Source organism: Aquarana catesbeiana, linkage group LG10, assembly GCF_042186555.1.
Source record: "Aquarana catesbeiana isolate 2022-GZ linkage group LG10, ASM4218655v1, whole genome shotgun sequence".
NCBI lineage: Eukaryota > Metazoa > Chordata > Amphibia > Anura > Ranidae > Aquarana > Aquarana catesbeiana.
The window spans coordinates 235,339,061-235,360,784 of NC_133333.1; the positions used below are offsets into that span (position 1 = coordinate 235,339,061).

General features: G+C 43.3%; 1 protein-coding gene across 1 annotated transcript; it reads left to right on the plus strand.

Moving 5' to 3' along the window:
- Positions 1-207: 207 nt before the first annotated feature.
- Positions 208-21,513, plus strand: UBIAD1 (UbiA prenyltransferase domain containing 1). The gene is made up of 3 exons (XM_073603456.1): positions 208-472; positions 4,057-4,679; positions 17,663-21,513. Exons 2-3 carry the CDS (start codon positions 4,121-4,123, stop codon positions 18,148-18,150), a joined length of 1,047 nt encoding a protein of 348 aa, XP_073459557.1. The 5' UTR covers positions 208-472; positions 4,057-4,120; the 3' UTR covers positions 18,151-21,513.
- Positions 21,514-21,724: the final 211 nt, after the last annotated feature.

The window sequence follows — 21,724 nt, forward strand, 5'->3', positions numbered from 1 at the left end:
ATAAGGTGAAATACAGGACTTGGGAATCCATCGGACTGTTTACATGTTGAATTATAAAATCAGCGGTGTTCTGTCACATTAGCAAACCTGTGAAATCAGCAGTGTTTGCCGCTGCTTTTAAAATTCAACATCTAAACAGTCCGTCGGATTTCTATGTACTGTATATCACATTATAAGCTCCGTTTCCCGTTAAAAAATGACTGGAATGCAAAACTTTGGTGGGTGTAACAAGATGTCCGCTTGCCGCCTTCTCGGTGTATCCTTACCATGGGGGAGTGTGGCATGTAGCAAGATGGCGGCGACGGAACGTCACTTCCGTTACAAAATCTGACGGGTCGCCATAGCTGACAGAACAAAGGCGGAGGGATATGTGTAGGAGGAGGAGGGATCGGAGGGGGGGGAAAGATTACTCTGTAGCACAGTAAAGATGGCGGCCTCCAGAGGACACGTAGAGAGGTAGAAGAGGGGAGAGGTGAGTGTTGGGCTCGGTGTACATCTCACCACACCGGGCCGATAATGTGCAACTACCAATCCCACAAGGGCATGGAAAAAACCTCTTCACCACACGGGGGGAGGGGCTACACCACTAGCAGCCAATAGAATCTCATCATAGGCTCCTTTCTTCCACATAGCATCTAATAAGCTCTGTCCTAATTGGCTGGTGCTGGCGATGGGCATCTCCAGAAAAAAAAAAAATAACGGAGAGCTCCCCTGTGTGGAAGGAGGTGTGTACAGCACTGTGCCCTCCAATGGCCTGCCACGGGAAACGGCTATTGCCTGGCCGTCCATGTCCATCCTCTGGATTCAGTTTAATGAGAGGCGGCGGAGAGCCATATAGCGAGTAATCTGTGTGGATTTACACCTCCAGAGCGGTGTGCTTATTCTATCTAATATATATCTAGATATCTCTCTCTCAATATAGAGATATATATATATATATATCTCTATCTCTCCGCTGACACCTGGGGATCAGCATGACTGCCAGGCAGGTAGCATTTTCAGGTCTGTGTGTGTGTGTATATATATATATAATATATAAAATTTTACAGTCAGCTTGCACTTGCCGCTTTTTTTGTTTTGAGTTTTTTGGACGGAGAGGGGAAGAGTTAAGAGCTTCCGTCCGTCCGGGGATCCCCGCCGTGACTGCAGAGTACCGTGGTCACACCCTCTCGGGGGGGGGATGGGGGCGGGGCCATGACACCCTGTGACCACCCTGCACTCACAGTCAGAGGAACCCAGTTGGGTGCTTTTCTCGGTGGGATGACCCAGTTAGGCTCCATTCACATTTGTGCATCTCCAAAATCTCCATAGGTGACGCTTTAAACGTTGTTGTTTTTTTTTTTTTTTTTTTTTTACAGGTTACCTGCTTAGAGTTACAGAGGAGGTCTAGTGCTAGAATTGTTGCTCTCTTGAAAAACTTAATAAAAAGAATAAAAAAAAAAAAAAAAGAGTTATTACTCTCGCTTAGGGTGACCACATTTCCAAACTGCCATTCAGGGACAATTTTGCCAAGGACGGGGGGGGGTTGTTGAATGTTTTTTTGGCGACGAGTGATTTGTCGGGTGAATGGCTGGTTTTAGCACTTATATCATCCCAATACCATGCTTGAAATGTATTTCTATTGTTACATTGTAATAATAGACCCCCCTCCCTTAGTACAGACCCCCTTCCCTAGTAGGGACCCCCTTCTACTAACTATAGACCCCTTCCCTCAGTCCGGCCCCCTCTCCACTAAGTAAAAGCCCCCTCCCTCCGTATGGACCCCCCACTAACTATAGACCCCCTCCCTCAGTACAGACCCCCCTCTACTAACTATAGACCCCCTCCCTCAGTCCGACCCCCTCTCCACTAAGTATAAGCCCCCTCCCTCAGTACGGACCCGCCACACTAACTATAGACCCCCCTCCCTCAATACGGACCCACCTCTCCACTAAGTATAGGCCCCCACCCTCAGTACAGACCCCCCCTCTACTAACTATAGACCCCCTCCCTCAGTCCGGCCCCCTCTCCACTAAGTATAAGCCCCCTCCCTCAGTACGAACCCCCCTCCACTAACTATAGGCCCCCTCCCTCAGTACGGACCCCCCTCTCCACTAAGTATATACCCCCTCAGTAAAGACCCCCCTCCATCAAGTATAAATTCCCCTCCCTCAGTACAGACTTCCTCTCCTCAGTATAGACCCCCCCACTAAATACAGACCCCTTCTCCATCAGTATAGACCCCCCCTCCCTCATTATAGACCCCCTTCAGTACTGACCCCCCTCCCTCATTATAGACCCCCCTAGGTACAGAATCCCCCCACCCCACAGTACAGACCCCCCACTAAGTAGAGAACCCCCACAGTACAGACCCCCCCTTCCACTTGTGCTAGTGGAGAGGTGGGTGTCAGAAACGTGCTGGGGGGGCACTTTTAACCCTTTTCCTGATCACTGTTCATCTACATAAACATAATATAAGCTTAGAACAGACCTCAGATCAGCGCCAGGAATGCACAGCGGTGTCCCTCTTTCCTCTCCATGTACTTGTAAATAGCCGAGGAGGGGGAGGCGGCTTCGGTCTGCTGTACGAGGCACGGAGACATCCAGGTAACAGTGCCCAGTGGATTAGTGTCTTTGGGGCTGCCCCCACTGACAGCCTTGTCCGGCATGGTGGAGAGCATTAGGCACGGAGGAGAAAGTTAACTGCACGCTTTGCATGCTGGCCAGTCTGTGAGGTCACTGGTTGCTAGCCACCAGGTGGCTATAGCAACCAGTAACCAGAGTCTCAGGTGGATCTGGAGGTAGAGCGAGCACCAGCGCTATGGTGGGGTTTGCTCGCTCTGTCAATTCCATTCAGGGACACTGTATTGTCCCGGAATGAAGGTGCCCGGGACCCGGGACAAACCTGCCAATTGTGGGAATGTCCCGGGCAATCCGGGACACGTGGGCACCCTACTCTCGCTCTAATGTGTGTGGCGATACCTCACATGTGTGGTTTGAACGCTGTTTACATGTGCGTGCGCAACCCACGTGCGTGTTCACTTCTGCGTGGGGATAGGTGGTGCTTTAAAATGTTGTTTTTTTTTTTTTTTTTTTTTTTTCCGGTGATTTAAAAACAGCCGGACCTGAAACAATGACACACTATTTTCATTTGGTGATCTGGCCAATATGTCTGTTTGTTTTTCATAAGCTCATGCTCTCCTGCAGATGTATAAGTTACATGGAGGAGACAAACCATTTACCACTGCCAGGGATGCTCACCCACTTGAGCCCCGGACCATTTGGTTGCGCACTTTTTGCGATTCGGCACTGCGTCACTTTAACTGACAATTGTGCGGTGTGGCTCCCAAACAAAATTGACGTCTTCCCCCCCCCCCCCCCACAAATAGAGCTTTCTTTTTGTGGTATTTGATCACCTCTGCGGTTTTTATTTTTTGCGCTATAAACAAAAAAAAAAAAGAGCGTCAATTTTGGGAAAAAAAGCAATATTTTTTGCTTTTTGCTATAATAAATATCCCCCAAAAAATATATAAATACAATTTTTTTTCCTCAGTTTAGACCGATACGTATTCTTCTACATATTTTTGGTAAAAAAGAAAATCGCAATAAGCGTTTATTGATTGGTTTGCGCAAAAGTTATAGCGTCTACAAAATAGGGGATAGTTTTATGGCATTTTTATTAATAATTATTTTTTTACTAGTAATTAGGGCGATAAGCGATTTTTTTATATCGTGACTGCGACATTATGGCAGACACATCGGACATTTTTGGGACTTTTCACATTTATACAGCGATTAAAAATGCATTGATTACTATGTAAATGACCCTGGCAGTGAAGGGGTTAACCACTAGGTGCCATAAGTGTGTCCTAGGGAGTGATTCTAACTGTGGGGGGGGAGGGGCTATGTGTGACATGACACTGATCGCTGCTCCCGATTGTGTTTGGTGGGTAGTACTGCCCCCGAATGCCACCCATTGGAGGGAATGTGGCTGCACCACAATGGGGGAATGGTGGGGGGGGGCTAAAGGGGCGGAGAGCTGAACCGGTTATTAATCTTTCATTATTTGTTTTGCAGTCGGGGGGGTCGATCCTTGAACATCAGATTCTGAAGCCACATCTCGTATTTGTTCCCCACAACCATGAAATCCGAAGACTTCTCGAATAACATCAGCATCAGCACAGAGCTGTTTAACGGCGTGGGGTTCACCGACCTCTCCAAGGACTCGGCGCCGCTGCCCAACGCTCCCGCTCAGCCACCGCCGGCGGACAGACCTCCGATCAAAGCCGCGGGCTGGAAGAAGAAATGCGCAAGCTACGTCCTCGCCCTCCGCCCCTGGAGCTTCAGCGCCTCCCTCACCCCCGTGGCCCTGGGCAGCGCCTTGGCGTACCGGGCCGAAGGCTCGCTAGACTTCTTCGTGCTCCTGGCCTGCGCCGTGGCGGTCCTGGCCGTCCACGGGGCCGGGAATTTGGTCAACACTTACTACGACTTCAGTAAAGGCATCGACCACAAGAAGAGCGACGACCGGACTTTAGTGGACCAGATTCTGGAGCCGCAGGATGTGGTGCGGTTCGGCATGGTGCTGTACACGCTGGGGTGCGTGAGCGCCGCGTGTCTCTACTTCCTGTCCACGCTCAGGTTGGAGCACATGGCCCTGATATATTTCGGGGGCCTCTCCGGGTCTTTCCTCTATACCGGAGGTAGGGGATTCACTAGGATTTGTAGATGAATTCTTCTGTTGCAGGTTAACCCTTTTTGCTGCCAGAGTTGTTTTTGCGTTTGTAAAAAATAATTTTGGGCCTGAAGCTGAGTTATCCACTTGCCGACCACAATACACACACTATATTACCAAAAGTATTGGGACGCCTGCCTTTACACACACATGAACTTTAATTACAGAGCAGATGTAAAAATTAAAGCATAGATATTTTAGAGGAGAACTCAGCACAAAGTACAATAAGAGTCTCTAGTGGGTATATAGGAAGTAAACAGTAGATAGTTGATGAGTGCACCGTTCACCACACACTTTTCCACCGCGTGCTCCACACACCCACCAGGGGTTCAAACTCACCAGAGCCCGGAGGTTATTAACCACTTGTCGCCCTCCATATAGCAGAATGAGTGTGGCAAAGTGGTTTCAATATCCTGACTGGGTGTCATATGATGTCCGCAGGATGTTGATCCGCTGTGCACCCCCGGGGGCGCGCATCGCGGCGATCGTTGTTGCGGTGTGTCAGTCTGACGCCCCGCAACATGGCTCTTCCTATTTACATTGTGATCAGCCGTGATTGGACACGGCTGATCACGTGGTAAAGAGTCTCTGTTAGAGACTTTACCACGTGATCAGCCGTGTCCAATCACGGCTGATCACGATGTAAATAGGAAGAGCCGGTGATCGGCTTTTCCTCACTCGCGTCTGACAGACGCAAGTAGGGGAGAGCCATTCGGCTGCTCTCCTGACAGGGGGGGGTCTGTGCTGATTGTTTATCAGCACAGCCACCCCTCGGATCCTACCCAGGACCACCAGGGAAGACATCCACACTGGACCACCAGGTATGCCCCCTAGACCCCCAGGGAAATACTAATCTGTGCCCAGGCAGCTGCCAATCAATGCCCAGGCAGCTGCCAATCAGTGCCCACTCACAATGGCTGCCAGTGCCACCAGGGATGCCCATCAGTGCCGCGTATCAGTGCCCAGCAGTGCTGCCTATCAGTGCCCATCAGTGCCACCCATAAGAACCCATCTTTGCAGCCTTTCAGTGCCCATCAGTGTCGCCTATCAGTGCTACCCATGAGTGCCCATCATCAGTGTCTGCTCATCTGTGCCGCCTTATCAGTGCCCATCAGTGAAAGAGAAAACTTACTTATTTACAAAATTTTTTTACAGAAACAAAAGCAAAACTTATTTTTTTCCAAATTTTCGGTCTTTTTTTATTTGTTTAGCAAAAAATTAAAAACCGCAAAGGTGATCAAATGCCACCAAAAGAAAGCTCTATTTGTGGGAACAAAATGATAAAAATTTAGTTTGGGTACAGTGATGGATGACCGTGCAATTGTCATTCAAACTGCGACAGCGCTGAAAGCTGAAAATCGGTCTGGGCAGGAAGGGGGTAAAAGTGCCCGATATTGAAGTGGTTAAGCCCCAATCCACATCCTACGGTTTGTAGATCCGGATATCGTTAAAGGGTAGCTCAGAAATCATCTCCGAAATCCACATGCATATAAGAGAGACTCCACGTAGTATAATTCCGTTTTAAAATTTATTCGCAAACAGAATTGTGTAAAATCCAATAAAACAAAACAAAGTGACAATCCAACTGTGGTCATGTAGCTCAAGGTCGATTTACTAGGAGCTTACTTTTATCCACTTTCCCTGGGTTTTCAGAGGAAGGAGTGTAGTCCGGTGTGGACCGTAACAGTCTCTGCATCCAGCGCCTCCTCCTTCCTGGTTAATTTCCTGGGTCTTGGAACGCACTCCGACGTGACGTAATTTCCGGTCGCCGTTAGGTCACACCCTGACGCCGTGTTTCGTCATCACGACTTTATCAAAGGGTGTCAACCGGTCGCCCTTTGATAAAGTCGTGATTGGGGCTTAATAACCTCCGGGCTCTGGTGAGTTTGAACCCCTGGTGGGTGTGTGGAGCACGCGGTGGAAAAGTGTGTGGTGAACGGTGCACTCATCAACTATCTACTGTTTACTTCCTATATACCCACTAGAGACTCTTATTTTACTTTGTGCTGAGTTCTCCTCTAAAATATCTATGCATATAGGAGCGAATGAGCACTAGTCTGTCAGGTTATACTAACTGACTGATGGAAGCGCCGCTTTGATGTTTTAATTGTCACTCATTAGTGTTTTAAATTTTTACATCTACTCTGTAATTACAACTTTTTTTAAGTGGTTGCTGAGGGAAACCTCTCTTTTTATTTGCACGTATTTATATGCCATTGATTTTCTAATATATAGAAATTCTGTGTCTATTTCATACCAACCTGCATCTATGTCTGGAGTGTTTAGAGACCTGATGTAACATAGCGCTGAGATTGAAGGAGTGTGGCAGGACAATTTTTTCCTTCTTTTTTACACATGAACTTTAATGACATCCCAGTCTCAGTCCGTAGGGTTCAATATTGAGTTGGCCCACCCTTTGCAGCTATAACAGCTTCAACTCTTCTGGGAAGGCCGTCCACAAGGTTTAGGAGTGTGTCTATGGGAATGTTTGACCATTCTTCCAGAAGAGCATTTGTGAGGTCAGGCACTGATGTTGGACGAGAAGGCCTGGCTCGCAGTCTCCGCTTTAGTTCATCTCAAAGTTGTTCTATCGGGTTTAGGTCAGGAATCTGTGCAGGCCAGTCAAGTTCCTCCACCCCAAACTCGCTCATCCATGTCTTTATGGACCTTGCTTTGTGCACTGATGCGCAGTCATGTTGGAACAGGAAGGAGCCATCCCCAAACTGTTCCCACAAAGTTGGGATCATGAATTGTCCAAATTGTCTTGGTATGCTGACACCTTAAGAGTTCCCTTCACTGGAACTAAGGGGCCAAGACCAACCCCTGAAAAACAACCCCCCACCATATGTGAACTTTAAGATTTACATATTAACACACTTTCTAGATTTATTTTGATTTTTGCCTTGGTTTTCACACAGTGCCATTTTGTTAGTGATATTTAGCCTAGGTTCACATTGGAGCGATTTGGCATGCGATTTGACATGTCAAATCGGCGGCAATGGCACAGTCCGAACCAGTGCGACGCCACATCGATTCCCAAAAGTAGTTTCTGTACTATTTTTGGCGACTTTGGGGTGCGATTTCCATAGACCTCTGTGCAGCAACCCGCACAGATGTCTTTGAAATCGTCCCCCCCGAAGTTGGGACTGACATGGGGGAATGAAATTGTGCAAGTTCAGCTAAACTCGTACGATTTCATTCCCGCTGTCAGTGTGAACCTGGGCTTACAGTTAATTCACTATTTATTTGTATATTATATACATTTTTTGTTTATATCACTTAAATATTGAAAGTTTTATTTATTTTTTTTTGTGAATTGAGTTTAGTGAGGGTAGTGCTGCACTAAATATTTTGTTATTGGTACACATTGAGGGTGGATAATTATCACTTCCAACTTCTGCTGCACATTGACATATTTGTTAATTGATAAGGACATCTCAAACTTTATGTTGACAGGACTTCATTGTATATTTTTAAAAACCTTTCCTTTATATACTTGCACCAATATGTGTATATATGTGTATATATATATGTATATGTGTGTGTGTGTGTGTGTATATATATATATATATGTATATATATATGTATATGTGTGTGTGTGTGTATATATATATATATATATATATATATATATATATATATATATATATATATATATATATATATATACATAATTATACTTTATATACTTGCACCAATGCGCCTTGCACCAATGTCACATGGGTTGTCAAGAAAAACAGATATTGGGGGTTATTTACAAAAGGCAAATCCACTTTGCACTTCCAAAGTGGATTTTCCTTTAGTAAATAACCCCCATTGCCTCAATCAGAGGATCAGTTCTCATACATTAAACCGATTAAAAATAAAAAAGTGCAGCTTTTTTTTTAATAAAAAAAAAAAAAACACCCAGTAAATTATGAAGATACTCGGAGAAATAAATAGTTAACGTACATGAATTAATACGGTGATTATATGCAAAAATAAAAAAAATAATATTAAAGAGTTGGTGTGCTGATTAAAGTGTATTAATAAAAATATTAAATATTGTGCGCAAACAGATTTAAAGGTGTTAAGTGCTCCAAAAATAGTCCATTGGATAATGGGCTATTTTAGGAGCACTTATCGCCTTTAAAGAGGAATTAAACTCCCATCACTAACTTTTACCTATAGGTAAGCCTAAAATAAGGCTTACAATCAAAAAAAGAAAAACTACCTACCTAGGTGAAAGCAAAAGGTTGCTAACCCCAAATATTAGTAACATTTTAAAAATGCTCCCAAGGGCCTATAGGCAGCTGAAAAAAAAATATTAAACTAGATCAAATATATCAAAAAAAAAAATCTCTTTTATTGAGTACAAATATATATGGAACATGATTTAAGAACTACGTGAGCTCTGGTATGCATGACAACACCCGTGCTGTTCCTTCTGAGCCCTGTGTTGTAAATGGTGGTTCCCATGCGTATGCGCGGGAGTGATGTCACTGCGGCTCCGGCCAATCACATAGCCAGAGTCCACGAACCTGGAAGCAAGACAGGTGAAGATGGGAGCGCCTGCAGCTCTGACATCTCTGCGCTGGAAGAGCTTTGTTTTAAGGTAAGTTTAACAAGTTTAACATAATGTGCTAGTATGCTATGCATACTAGCACATTATGACATTAGATTGCAGGTAAGAAAAAAAAAAAAAACATCCATCTGTTTGCACTATATTTTATATTTTTATTTATTAATACACTTTAATCAGCACACTGGCACTTTTAATATATTTTATTACTCACTGAATTTTTGCATATATTACCGTATGACTTGATGTATTCTAGCCCATTATTTATCTGAGTATCTTTATAACATACTTGGTGATTTATTTATTTTTTTGTAGAGCGCTGCACTTTTTATTTTATATATATATATATATATATATATATATATATATATATATATATATATATATATATATATATATATATATATATATATATATATATATATATATATATATATATATATATATTAATAATAATAAGTGCAGTGCTCTACAAAAAAAAAAAAAAGGCCCAGTATGCAAGTATGCACCAATACCATTTTTTTTACAATGAGTACTAGTACTGATACTTTTTTTTTTTTAGTACTCGCCAATACCTACCGCAACTGTTTTGTTTTAACTTCAGCTGTCAGCAATGGTACAAAGCATTGAAAAGTTATTTACAAATGAAATAAATAGATTTTTTCTTTTTTTGATTGAGCACTTTTTCAATGTGAAATGTGTGTAAAAATATTCACTAACAAAGCAAACAACAAAAAAAAAGTTTTAATTGTTTATCATTTTATAAAATAGACATGAACTAAAGAAAAAAAGCAGGAAAATAATAATTCAATGGAGGAGAATAGGGAGTCAATTAAGGCTGATTAGAGTAAATGAAGGGTTCTTAAGGGGTTAAACAGAGGAACATTTGTTTATCCCTTTGATCTGCAGATGAACAAACGGAAAGATACAAAAAGAAACAATGCTTCTTTTTATTTTAGTGTTTCAGGGCTGAGCAATGTTGGTAATAAACATTGCCAGCTGCTTTTTTTTTTTTTGACAGCTCCAATTACTGGACTTCTTTAAGGCCTCTTTCACACGGGGCAGATCAGTGATGATCCGCCCCGTGAACATCCGCTTGCTCAGCGGGGATAGCTCCGCCGATCCCCGCTGAGCAGGAAGATGACAGGTGCATCGCTGCACACTGTGCAGCGACGGACCTGTCAGAGCGCCGCTCTCCCCTATGGGGGGATCGGATGATGACGGTCCGTAGTGTCCGTCGTCATCCGATCCGATCCGAAAACGGAGGAAAAAGTAGGTTTTTCCTCCGTTACACTTTTCGGATCGGAGCGGGTCGGATGTCAGCGGACATGTCACCGCTGACATCCGACGCTCCATAGGGATGACTGTATGTCCGTTTTTCATCCGAAAACGGATGGATGAAAAACGGACATACGGATCATCCGTGTGAAAGAGGCCTTACACAGGGGAGACCCACTGAATGTGTATATGTGTGTGTATATGTGTATATATATATATATATATATATATATATATATATATATATATATATATATATATATATATATATACACACACACACACATTTTTTTTTTTTTTTTTTTTATGAAGTCACTATTTTTTGTATATATGTATATATTAGGGCTGAAACAACTAATCGATTAATTGACAACTAATCGATTATGGAATTAATCGATTACTATTTTCATAATCGATTAATCGGCCAGTAACATAATGGGGTTAAAAAAACTAAAATGAGCCCTTTATAGTACAAAAAGAGCAAATAATCACTACCGTAAATATTACTTTCACAGTTCTACAGTAAAAAAAATGAACCCCTTACAGTAGTGATTATTTGCTTTTTTGTACTATAAAGGGCTAATTTTAGTTTTTTTAACCCCATTATATTACTAAACGTCTTAGACCTGGTTCACATCTATGTGTTTTTTGGTGTTTTTTGCAGAAATGCACTACAGTTCATTTACATGGTTTCCTATGGGACACGTTCACATCTATGCTTTTTTCAGCCACTGCGTATTTGGAAAGCGTCAGTGACTTTTTTTAACGCAAAACGGTGCTTTTTTGGTTCAATATACTTCAATAGAGAAGCTGCAGAAAAGCATGTAATGCAGCAATTTGTGTTTTTTAATCTGCCCAACAACAAATTGGCCAAAAAAATGCAAAAACACAAATCGCCGCAAAATCACGTGCGCTAAAATCAAAACGCACAGCAAAAAGCACTGCAGAAACACATCAAAAGCAAACTGCATAGGTGTGTACCGAGCCTTATGCTGGCCACACCGATCAATTTTTTTCAGATGAGAATATTCAGAAGAAAAGTCTTTGTACATTCACTGAATAAAAGAATGTTGTTTGAAATTTTCACTTGTTTTTAACATTGTTTTTAAAATGAATGTCATTTCTGAACGAAAACCACATACACTGTCTGAAAATTCCTTTGATTATTTCCAAATTTTCCCGTCACTGTGGTTGAAAATGAACCTCGATTTGACCCCACTAACGATTAGAAAATCGAACGAACATTCTTAAAATTTAATTTTTTTAAGGAAGACATTGTTTGTTTGTTTTTTAAATAAAAAAAAATTTGATCTCTGAGTGTGATATTTACCAGATTCACCTTTTAATAGTATATATCCTCTAATAGTATATACAGTATATATCTCCTCTAATAGTATATACAGTATATCTCTCTTCTGTCTGTTATTCTCAGAGTGGATTAGATATTTTGCTCCCAACCATATAGTTGGTTATTTATATTTACCACTGCATATAGTTATTTAAGAATAAATTGCCTTTTTTTAAAACTTTACATATTAACTAAATTATACATCACATTTTTTTTTTTTTAATGTTATTAACCGATTAATCGATTAATTGAAACAATAATCGGCCGACTAATCGATTATGAAAATAATCGTTAGTTGCAGCCCTAGTATATATATATATATATATATATATATATATATATATATATATATATATATATATATATATATATATATATATATATATATATATATATAAAAAATAGTGACTTCATAAAAAAAAAAAAAGTGTGTGTGCGTGTATATATATATGTATGTGTGTGTATATGTGTATATATATATATATATATATATATATATATATATATATATATATATATATATATATATATATATATGTGTATGTGTGTGTATATATACACACACATATCATTTTTTTTTTTTTTTTAAGTCACTCCCGCACACACGCTCTCGGGAACGTTTCTGGCGGCGTGAGCTCTGAAGGTCCAGGCTGCATGCGCCCTGAATATCTTGTAAACAGTGCAAGTTTAGGAGATATTCACAGTACCTACAGGTAAGACTTATTATAGACTTACCTGTAGGTACAAGTGATAGTACAGCATTTACTTCCACTTTAACCACTTGCCGACCGCCTAACGCACATATACGGCGGCAGAATGGCACGGGCAGGCAGAATCACGTACCTGTACGTGATCTGCCTCCCGCGGGCGGGGGGTCCGATCGGACCCCCCCCCCGGTGCCAGCGGCGGTCGGCTTGTGACTGGGAGCGTTGGGAGGCGAGGGGGAGACCATCCGATCGTGGCCCCCCCCTCGCGATCGCTCCCAGCCAATCGGAATCCTCCCCTGCCTGTGTGTAGTTTCACACAGGCAGAGGATGTGATGTCATCTCTCCTCGGCTCGGCAGTTTCCATTCCAGCGCCGAGGAGAGAAGACATGTAAGTGCACAACACACACACACACACACAGTAGAACATGCCAGGCACACTAAACACCCCCGATTCCCCCCCCCCGATCCCCCCCCGATCCCCCCCCCCCCCGTCACAAACTGACACCAAGCAGTATTTTTTTTTTTTTTTTTTCTGATTACTGATTGGTGTCAGTTTGTGACAGTTACAGTGTTAGGGCAGTGAGTGGTAGCCCCCTTTAGGTCTAGGGTACCCCCCTAACCCCCCCTAATAAAGTTTTAACCCCTTGATCACCCCCTGTCACCAGTGTCACTAAGCGATCATTTTTCTGATCGCTGTATTAGTGTCGCTGGTGACGCTAGTTAGGGACGTAAATATTTAGGTTCGCCGTCAGCGTTTTATAGCGTCAGGGACCCCCATATACTACCTAATAAATGTTTTAACCCCTTGATTGCCCCCTAGTTAACCCTTTCACCACTGATCACCGTATAAGTGTTACGGGTGACGCTGGTTAGTTTGTTTATTTTTTATAGTGTCAGGGCACCCGCCGTTTATTACCGAATAAAGGTTTAGCCCCCTGATCGCCCGGCGGTGATATGCGTCGCCCCAGGCAGCGTCAGATTAGCGCCAGTACCGCTAACACCCACGCACGCAGCATACGCCTCCCTTAGTGGTATAGTATCTGTACGGATCAGTATCTGATCCGATCAGATCTATACTAGCGTCCCCAGCAGTTTAGGGTTCCCAAAAACGCAGTGTTAGCGGGATCAGCCCAGATACCTGCTAGCACCTGCGTTTTTCCCCTCCGCCCGGCCCAGCCCACCCAAGTGCAGTATCGATCGATCCCTGTCACTTACAAAACACTAAACGCATAACTGCAGCGTTCGCAGAGTCAGGCCTGATCCTTGCGATCGCTAACAGTTTTTTTGGTAGCGTTTTGGTGAACTGGCAAGCACCAGCGGCCTAGTACACCCTGGTCGTAGTCAAACCCGCACTGCAGTAACACTTGGTGACGTGGCGAGTCCCATAAGTGCAGTTCAAGCTGGTGAGGTGGCAAGCACAAGTAGTGTCCTGCTGCCACCAAGAAGACAAACACATAATGCCCTTCCTGCTGCATTCGCCAATCCTAATTGGGAACCCACCACTTCTGCAGCGCCCGTACTTCCCCCATTCACATCCCCAACCAAATGCAGTCGGCTGCATGAGAGGCATTTTCTTTATGTCCTCCCGAGTACCCCTACCCAACGAACCCCCCGAAAAAAGATGTTGTGTCTGCAGCAAGCGCGGATATAGGCGTGACACCCGCTATTATTGTCCCTCCTGTCCTGACAATCCTGGTCTTTGCATTGGTGAATGTTTTGAACGCTACCATTCACTAGTTGAGTATTAGCGTAGGGTACAGCATTGCACAGACTAGGCACACTTTCACAGGGTCTCCCAAGATGCCATCGCATTTTGAGAGACCCGAACCTGGAACCGGTTACAGTTATAAAAGTTAGTTACAAAAAAAAGTGTAAAAAAAAAAAAAAAAAAAAAACACAAGCAAAAATATAAAATAAAAAATAATAGTTGTCGTTTTATTGTTCTCTCTCTCTCTCTATTCTCTCTCTATTGTTCTGCTCTTTTTTACTGTATTCTATTCTGCAATGTTTTATTGTTATTATGTTTTATCATGTTTGCTTTTCAGGTATGCAATTTTTTATACTTTACCGTTTACTGTGCTTTATTGTTAACCATTTTTTTGTCTTCAGGTACGCCATTCACGACTTTGAGTGGTTATACCAGAATGATGCCTGCAGGTTTAGGTATCATCTTGGTATCATTCTTTTCAGCCAGCGATCGGCTTTCATGTAAAAGCAATCCTAGCGGCTAATTAGCCTCTAGACTGCTTTTACAAGCAGTGGGAGGGAATGCCCCCCCCCCCAACGTCTTCCGTGTTTTTCTCTGGCTCTCCTGTCTCAACAGGGAACCTGAGAATGCAGCCGGTGATTCAGCCAGCTGACCATAGAGCTGATCAGAGACCAGAGTGGCTCCAAACATCTCTATGGCCTAAGAAACCGGAAGCTACGAGCATTTTATGACTTAGATTTTGCCGGATGTAAACAGCGCCATTGGGAAATTGGGAAAGCATTTTATCACACCGATCTTGGTGTGGTCAGATGCTTTGAGGGCAGAGGAGAAATCTAGGGTCTAATAGACCCCAATTTTTTCAAAAAAGAGTACCTGTCACTACCTATTGCTATCATAGGGGATATTTACATTCCCTGAGATAACAATAAAAATGATTTAAAAAAAAAAAAAAATGAAAGGAACAGTTTTAAAATAAGATAAAAAAAATAATAATAATAAAGAAAAAAAAAAAAAAGCACCCCTGTCCCCCCTGCTCTCGCGCTAAGGCGAACGCAAGCGTCGGTCTGGCGTCAAATGTAAACAGCAATTGCACCATGCATGTGAGGTATCACCGCGAACGTCAGATCGAGGGCAGTAATTTTAGCAGTAGACCTCCTCTGTAAATCTAAAGTGGTAACCTGTAAAGGCTTTTAAAGGCTTTTAAAAATGTATTTAGTTTGTCGCCACTGCACGTTTGTGCGCAATTTTAAAGCATGTCATGTTTGGTATCCATGTACTCGGCCTAAGATCATCTTTTTTATTTCATCAAACATTTGGGCAATATAGTGTGTTTTAGTGCATTAAAATTGAAAAAAGTGTGTTTTTTCCCCAAAAAATGCGTTTTAAAAAATCGCTGCGCAAATACTGTGTGAAAAAAAAAAAATGAAACACCCACCATTTTAATCTGTAGGGTATTTGCTTTAAAAAAATATATAATGTTTGGGGGTTCAAAGTAATTTTCTTGCAAAAAAAAAATATTTTTTTATGTAATCAAAAAGTGTCAGAAAGGGCTTTGTCTTCAAGTGGTTAGAAGAGTGGGTGATGTGTGACATAAGCTTCTAAATGTTGTGCATAAAATGCCAGGACAGTTCAAAACCCCCCCAAATGACCCCATTTTGGAAAGTAGACACCCCAAGCTATTTGCTGAGATTCATGTCGAGTCCATGGAATATTTTATATTGTGACACAAGTTGCGGGAAAGAGACAATTTTTTTTTTTTTTTTTTTTTTTTTGCGCAAAGTTGTCACTAAATGATATATTGCTCAAACATGCCATGGGAATATGTGAAATTACACCCCAAAATACATTCTGCTGCTTCTCCTGAGTACGGGGATACCACAGGTGTGGGACTTTTTGGGAGCCTAGCCGCGTACGGGACCCCAAAAACCAAGCACCGCCTTCAGGCTTTCTAAGGCCGTAAATTTTTGATTTCACTCTTCACTGCCTATCACAGTTTCGGAGGCCATGGAATGCCCAGGTGGCACAAACCCCCCCCCCCCAAATGACCCCATTTTGGAAAGTAGACACCCCAAGCTATTTGCTGAGAGGTATAGTGAGTATTTTGCAGACCTCACTTTTTGTCACAAAGTTTTGAAAATTGAAAAAAGAAAAAAAAAAATGTTTTTTCTCGTCTTTCTTTATTTTCAAAAACAAATGAGAGCTGCAAAATACTCACCATGCCTCTCAGCAAATAGCTTGGGGTGTCTACTTTCCAAAATGGGGTCATTTGGGGGGGGGGTTTGTGCCACCTGGGCATTCCATGGCCCCTGAAACTGTGATAGGCAGTGAAGAGTGAAATCAAAAATTTACGCCCTTAGAAATCCTGAAGGCAGTGATTGGTTTTCGGGGCCCCGTACGCGGCTAGGCTCCCAAAAAGTCCCACACATGTGGTATCCCCATACTCAGGAGAAGTAGCTAAATGTATTTTGGGGTGCAATTCCACATATGCCCATGGCCTGTGTGAGCAATATATCATTTAGTGACAACTTTTTGTAATTTTTTTTGTTTTTTTGTTTTTTTGTCATTATTCAATCACTTGGGACAAAAAAAATGAATATTCAATGGGCTCAACATGCCTCTCAGCAATTTCCTTGGGGTGTCTACTTTCCAAAATGGGGTCATTTGTGGGGGTTTTGTACTGCCCTGCCATTTTAGCACCTCAAGAAACGACATAGGCAGTCATAAATTAAAGGCTGTGTAAATTCCAGAAAATGTACCCTAGTTTGTAGACGCTATAACTTTTGCGCAAACCAATAAATATACACTTATTGACATTTTTTTTTACCAAAGACATGTGGCTGAATACATTTTGGCCTAAATGTATGACTAAAATTTAGTTTATTGGATTTTTTTTGGAACAAAAAGTAGAAAATATCATTTTTTTTCAAAATTTTCGGTCTTTTTCCGTGTATAGCGCAAAAAATAAAAACGGCAGAGGTGATCAAATACCATCAAAAGAAAGCTCTATTTGTGGGAAGAAAAGGACGGAAATTTCGTTTGGGTACAGCATTGCACGACCGCGCAATTAGCAGTTAAAGCGACGCAGTGCCGAATTGTAAAAAGTGCTCTGGTCAGGAAGGGGGTAAAACCTTCCGGGGCTGAAGTGGTTAAGGTAAAAAATCTTCTGCTTTTTATAACCACTTTAACCCAATATTCCATTTAGACATGGGGTGGTTGGCAGCCGTAGTGTGTTTCCCAGATGAGTTCTGCTTCCTCGGGCAGATATTGGAAATGATAATATATTAATGTGTAATAAACTAAATTTTGCCAAATCCTTGTTCTAAGTTTTGCCTTCATTTTTGTCTTTCAGGAATCGGATTCAAGTACGTGGCTCTGGGCGACTTGGTGATCCTCATCACCTTCGGCCCCTTGGCGGTCATGTTCGCCCACGCAGTCCAGGTCGGGTATCTCTCGGTCACCCCCTTGCTGTACGCCGTGCCCTTGGCATTGAACACGGAAGCCATCCTTCACAGCAACAACACCCGGGACGTGGAGTCAGACAGGCAGGCTGGTATTGTCACGATGGCCATCCTCATCGGACCAACCCTTTCCTACGTACTCTACAACCTGCTGGTCTTCTGCCCGTATGTCATCTTCTGCATCCTGGCCACCCGTTACACCATCAGCATGGCCCTGCCGCTTCTCACCATCCCGCTGGCATTCTCCTTGGAGCGCCAGTTCAGGAGCCAGAACTTCACTGGGATCCCCCAGAAAACAGCCAAACTCAACTTGTTTGTTGGACTTTTCTACCTGTTCGGTATTTTGATGGCCCCCCCCGGCTCCCTTCCCAAACTCTAGGGGGCGTTCAGTGGCTCACATAGCACTGTAGTACATTCTTATTCACAAAGTTGCACTAATTGTGTGTTTTGGGTTCTTTTAGCCGATCGTATCGCGTCTTACAGACAGCAAAACCTGTGATGGAAGAGTCACTCCATCCAAGAATTACAAATAAAAAATGAAGGGATTTACAGCCAGTATAAATTGTAGTTCATGTGAACGCGCCGCATTACACACCAAGAAAAAGGCGCATGTGGCATTTTCGGCAGTGAATTTTATTGCATTGCTGGGTGTTTTCCTGCAACACAATTGTGTGTGAGGGTGGGGTACTCCGGTCCAATCGTGTGAATGGACCCCGACCTCTACTGCAGGCTTGGCTGTTCTTGGTGTGCTGAGAGTCAACAGGAAGGTCACCAGTAATAAAACATGGCCAAGTGTAAAAGTCAATTAAGCACTATTTTTTTATTTATTTTAAAGCCGACTTCAAGGGAAAATACACAGATTGTAGCCGGTTTACCTGCCAAAGGATTTCTATTTCTGTCCAGCCAGTCCTGAGATTTACACAGCTCAGCCACACAGCACAGCCCTATCTGGCAGGACAGAGGACCTGATTTATCTCTGCTGCAATTCTGTAATTCTTCCAGATCTTGTCCCTCCCTCCCAGCCTGTGACTGGACAGTGAAAAGAGAAGCAGCAGACTAATAAGCGCAACTTTCTGTCACTCTGCTTTCTACCCCCCTCCGCATGCTGCTTGTTAGCACATGAACACTGCAGCACATCTGATTGGCTTCTGCTTTTATTTAACAAATTGTCGGTGTCAGTGTGAGGAATTGTGCCCCATCATTGGTGTCAGCGGGATGAATAGTGCCCCATCATTGGTATCAGTGTGAGGAATTGTGCCCCATCGTTGGTGTCAGTGGGAGGAATAGTGTCCCATAATTGGTATCAGTGGGAGGAATAGTGCCCCATCGTTGGTGTCAGTGGGAGGAATAGTGCCCCATCGTTGGTGTCAGTGGGAGGAATAGTGCCCCATCGTTGGTGTCAGTGGGAGGAATAGTGCCCCATCGTTGGTGTCAGTGGGAGGAATAGTGCCCCATCGTTGGTATCAGTGGGAGGAATAGTGTCCCATCGTTGGTATCAGTGGGAGGAATAGTGTCCCATAATTGGTATCAGTGGGAGGAATAGTGTCCCATAATTGGTGTCAGTGGGAGGAATAGTGTCCCATAATTGGTGTCAGTGGGAGGAATAGTGTCCCATAATTGGTGTCAGTGGGAGGAATAGTGTCCCATCGTTGGTATCAGTGGGAGGAATAGTGTCCCATCGTTGGTATCAGTGGGAGGAATAGTGTCCCATAATTGGTATCAGTGGGAGGAATAGTGTCCCATCGTTGGTATCAGTGGGAGGAATAGTGTCCCATCGTTGGTATCAGTGGGAGGAATAGTGTCCCATCGTTGGTATCAGTGGGAGGAATAGTGTCCCATCGTTGGTATCAGTGGGAGGAATAGTGTCCCATAATTGGTATCAGTGGGAGGAATAGTGTCCCATAATTGGTGTCAGTGGGAGGAATAGTGCCCCATCGTTGGTGTTAGTGGGAGGAATAGTGTCCCATAATTGGTATCAGTGGGAGGAATAGTGTCCCATAATTGGTGTCAGTGGGAGGAATAGTGCCCCATCGTTGGTATCAGTGGGAGGAATAGTGTCCCATAATTGGTATCAGTGGGAGGAATAGTGCCCCATCGTTGGTATCAGTGGGAGGAATAGTGTCCCATAATTGGTATCAGTGGGAGGAATAGTGTCCCATAATTGGTATCAGTGGGAGAAATAGTGTCCCATAATTGGTATCAGTGGGAGGAATAGTGCCCCATCGTTGGTGTCAGTGGGAGGAATAGTGCCCCATCATTAGTATCATTTGGAGGATTAGTGCCCCATCGTTGGTATTAAAGGGGTTGTAAAGCAACTGGCTTATAGTTCTGTGGTGGTGGGGCTCCCAAAAGTATTGTTGCTGCATCAACATCCCTCCCCCCTCCCCCCACACCGATTGGCCAACTCGCCAATTAACCTTCCATGAAGAAAGCAACAGTAGAAGAAATCACAGCCAGGCAACCAGCATTCTCAGAAGATCAGTGACAGGGCCCCCTATGGTGCTATCACGAAAGGTAGAACTAAAGCTCTGCCATCAACTAGTAGAAATTTGTTTGAGGCCGGGTTCACACTGGAGCTGGCTGCGAATCGCACGGGAGCGCTGTGCGTCTCTGTTCCTTGTTCCAGGGACGAATCGGGGCCAAATCTCTGCCTGAATTCTGCCCTGAAACTGAGCCAAAGACGCAGAGCGTTCCTGTGCAATGCGCTCCGCAGCCGCAACATAACATCCATAGGGAGCCGGTCACATTCTCCTGCTATGCGAATTGGATGCGGAGAAATCCGCATCTAATTCGCATAGGTGTGAACCCAGCCTGAAAGTTTTCGTTGCATTTTCTAATCAATGTTTGGACCCAATTGATTCCCGTTTTCAACCAAGAAAGGTGCCTGTATTGTTTAAAATCCAGTAATACACGGCCCCGCCCTGCTCCGCACATGCTCAGTTGCTCTCTATTTTTAGGCGCTGCTGAGTTGGTAGAGTCCGATCTGCTGACAGCCTCAAAGCAGAATTAGGCCCTCCTTTACAGCCAAGGAAGCTGCTTCTGTTTGATCTGCAACTGCCATATTCCTGCACATGTGATCAGTTATGACACCAGCCATTGGATGGTTTGACAGTTTGGTTGAGGACACAAACAAATGTTAAAGTTAACAATTCCAGGAATGTAACTGTTTTTTTTTTTGTAAACCATTAAATAGATGGGTTTAGTTCCGCTTTATGATTTACTGCTGCTCAGGGGGCTCTGGGCTTCAACAAAATGGCAGCCTCCAGCAAGAAGGAACCGGAGCAATGCTGGAGGCAATTTACAGCGCATAGTGACTGCGGTAGAATCATCTGGAATCCTTGCTAAAGAACATTTTTTTTATTTATTTTTTTTTGTTGTTATGGGCAAAGTTCCACTTTAAGTCATTGAATGTACCGATGGAAATTTTCATACAAATATTCCTACCAACGGTCCATCAAAAATCTATTTGCATATGGCCAGGTTTAGTTACAAAATCTATATCAGGGGAAGCGTCTCCATGGCAGCCAATCAGATCCCAGCTCTTCTTTTCATGACTCCTGGTAAAATAAAATCATTTTTTGGGTGTTTATAAAAACAGAATGCTTCTTTTATTCATGTAACTTTAGTAGGAATTACAGAGAGAGTAACATTTGCAGGTTGTTGTATTCGCCTTTCTGTGATTTTGGACAATCTTGTAGATTTAAGGTGTATTTCTAATTAAAGGAGACATTTATAGTAATAAGCCTCGGGATCATTCTCTGCATCTTTCTTTGTCTGGTATTCCTCCCATCCTGCGATCTCCTCCGTCTACATCACAAATCGTATTATGGGGTTTATTCCACAAACGAGGGAGCGCAACCCACCTCACCACAGCCAATTGGTCTAAAAGTGGCATGTCCAAAGTCCGGCCCACGGGCCACTTGTGGCCTGCATTCCGGTTTTATACGTCCCCA

What these genes read in the sequence shown, in the direction of transcription:
- UBIAD1 (XM_073603456.1), top strand. Translation starts at nt 4,121, where the DNA reads ATGAAATCCGAAGACTTCTCGAATAACATCAGCATCAGCACAGAGCTG. An exon ending in GTCTTTCCTCTATACCGGAG is followed by an intron (nt 4,680 to 17,662) that starts GTAGGGGATTCA and finishes TTTGTCTTTCAG; the next exon opens with GAATCGGATTCAAGTACGTG.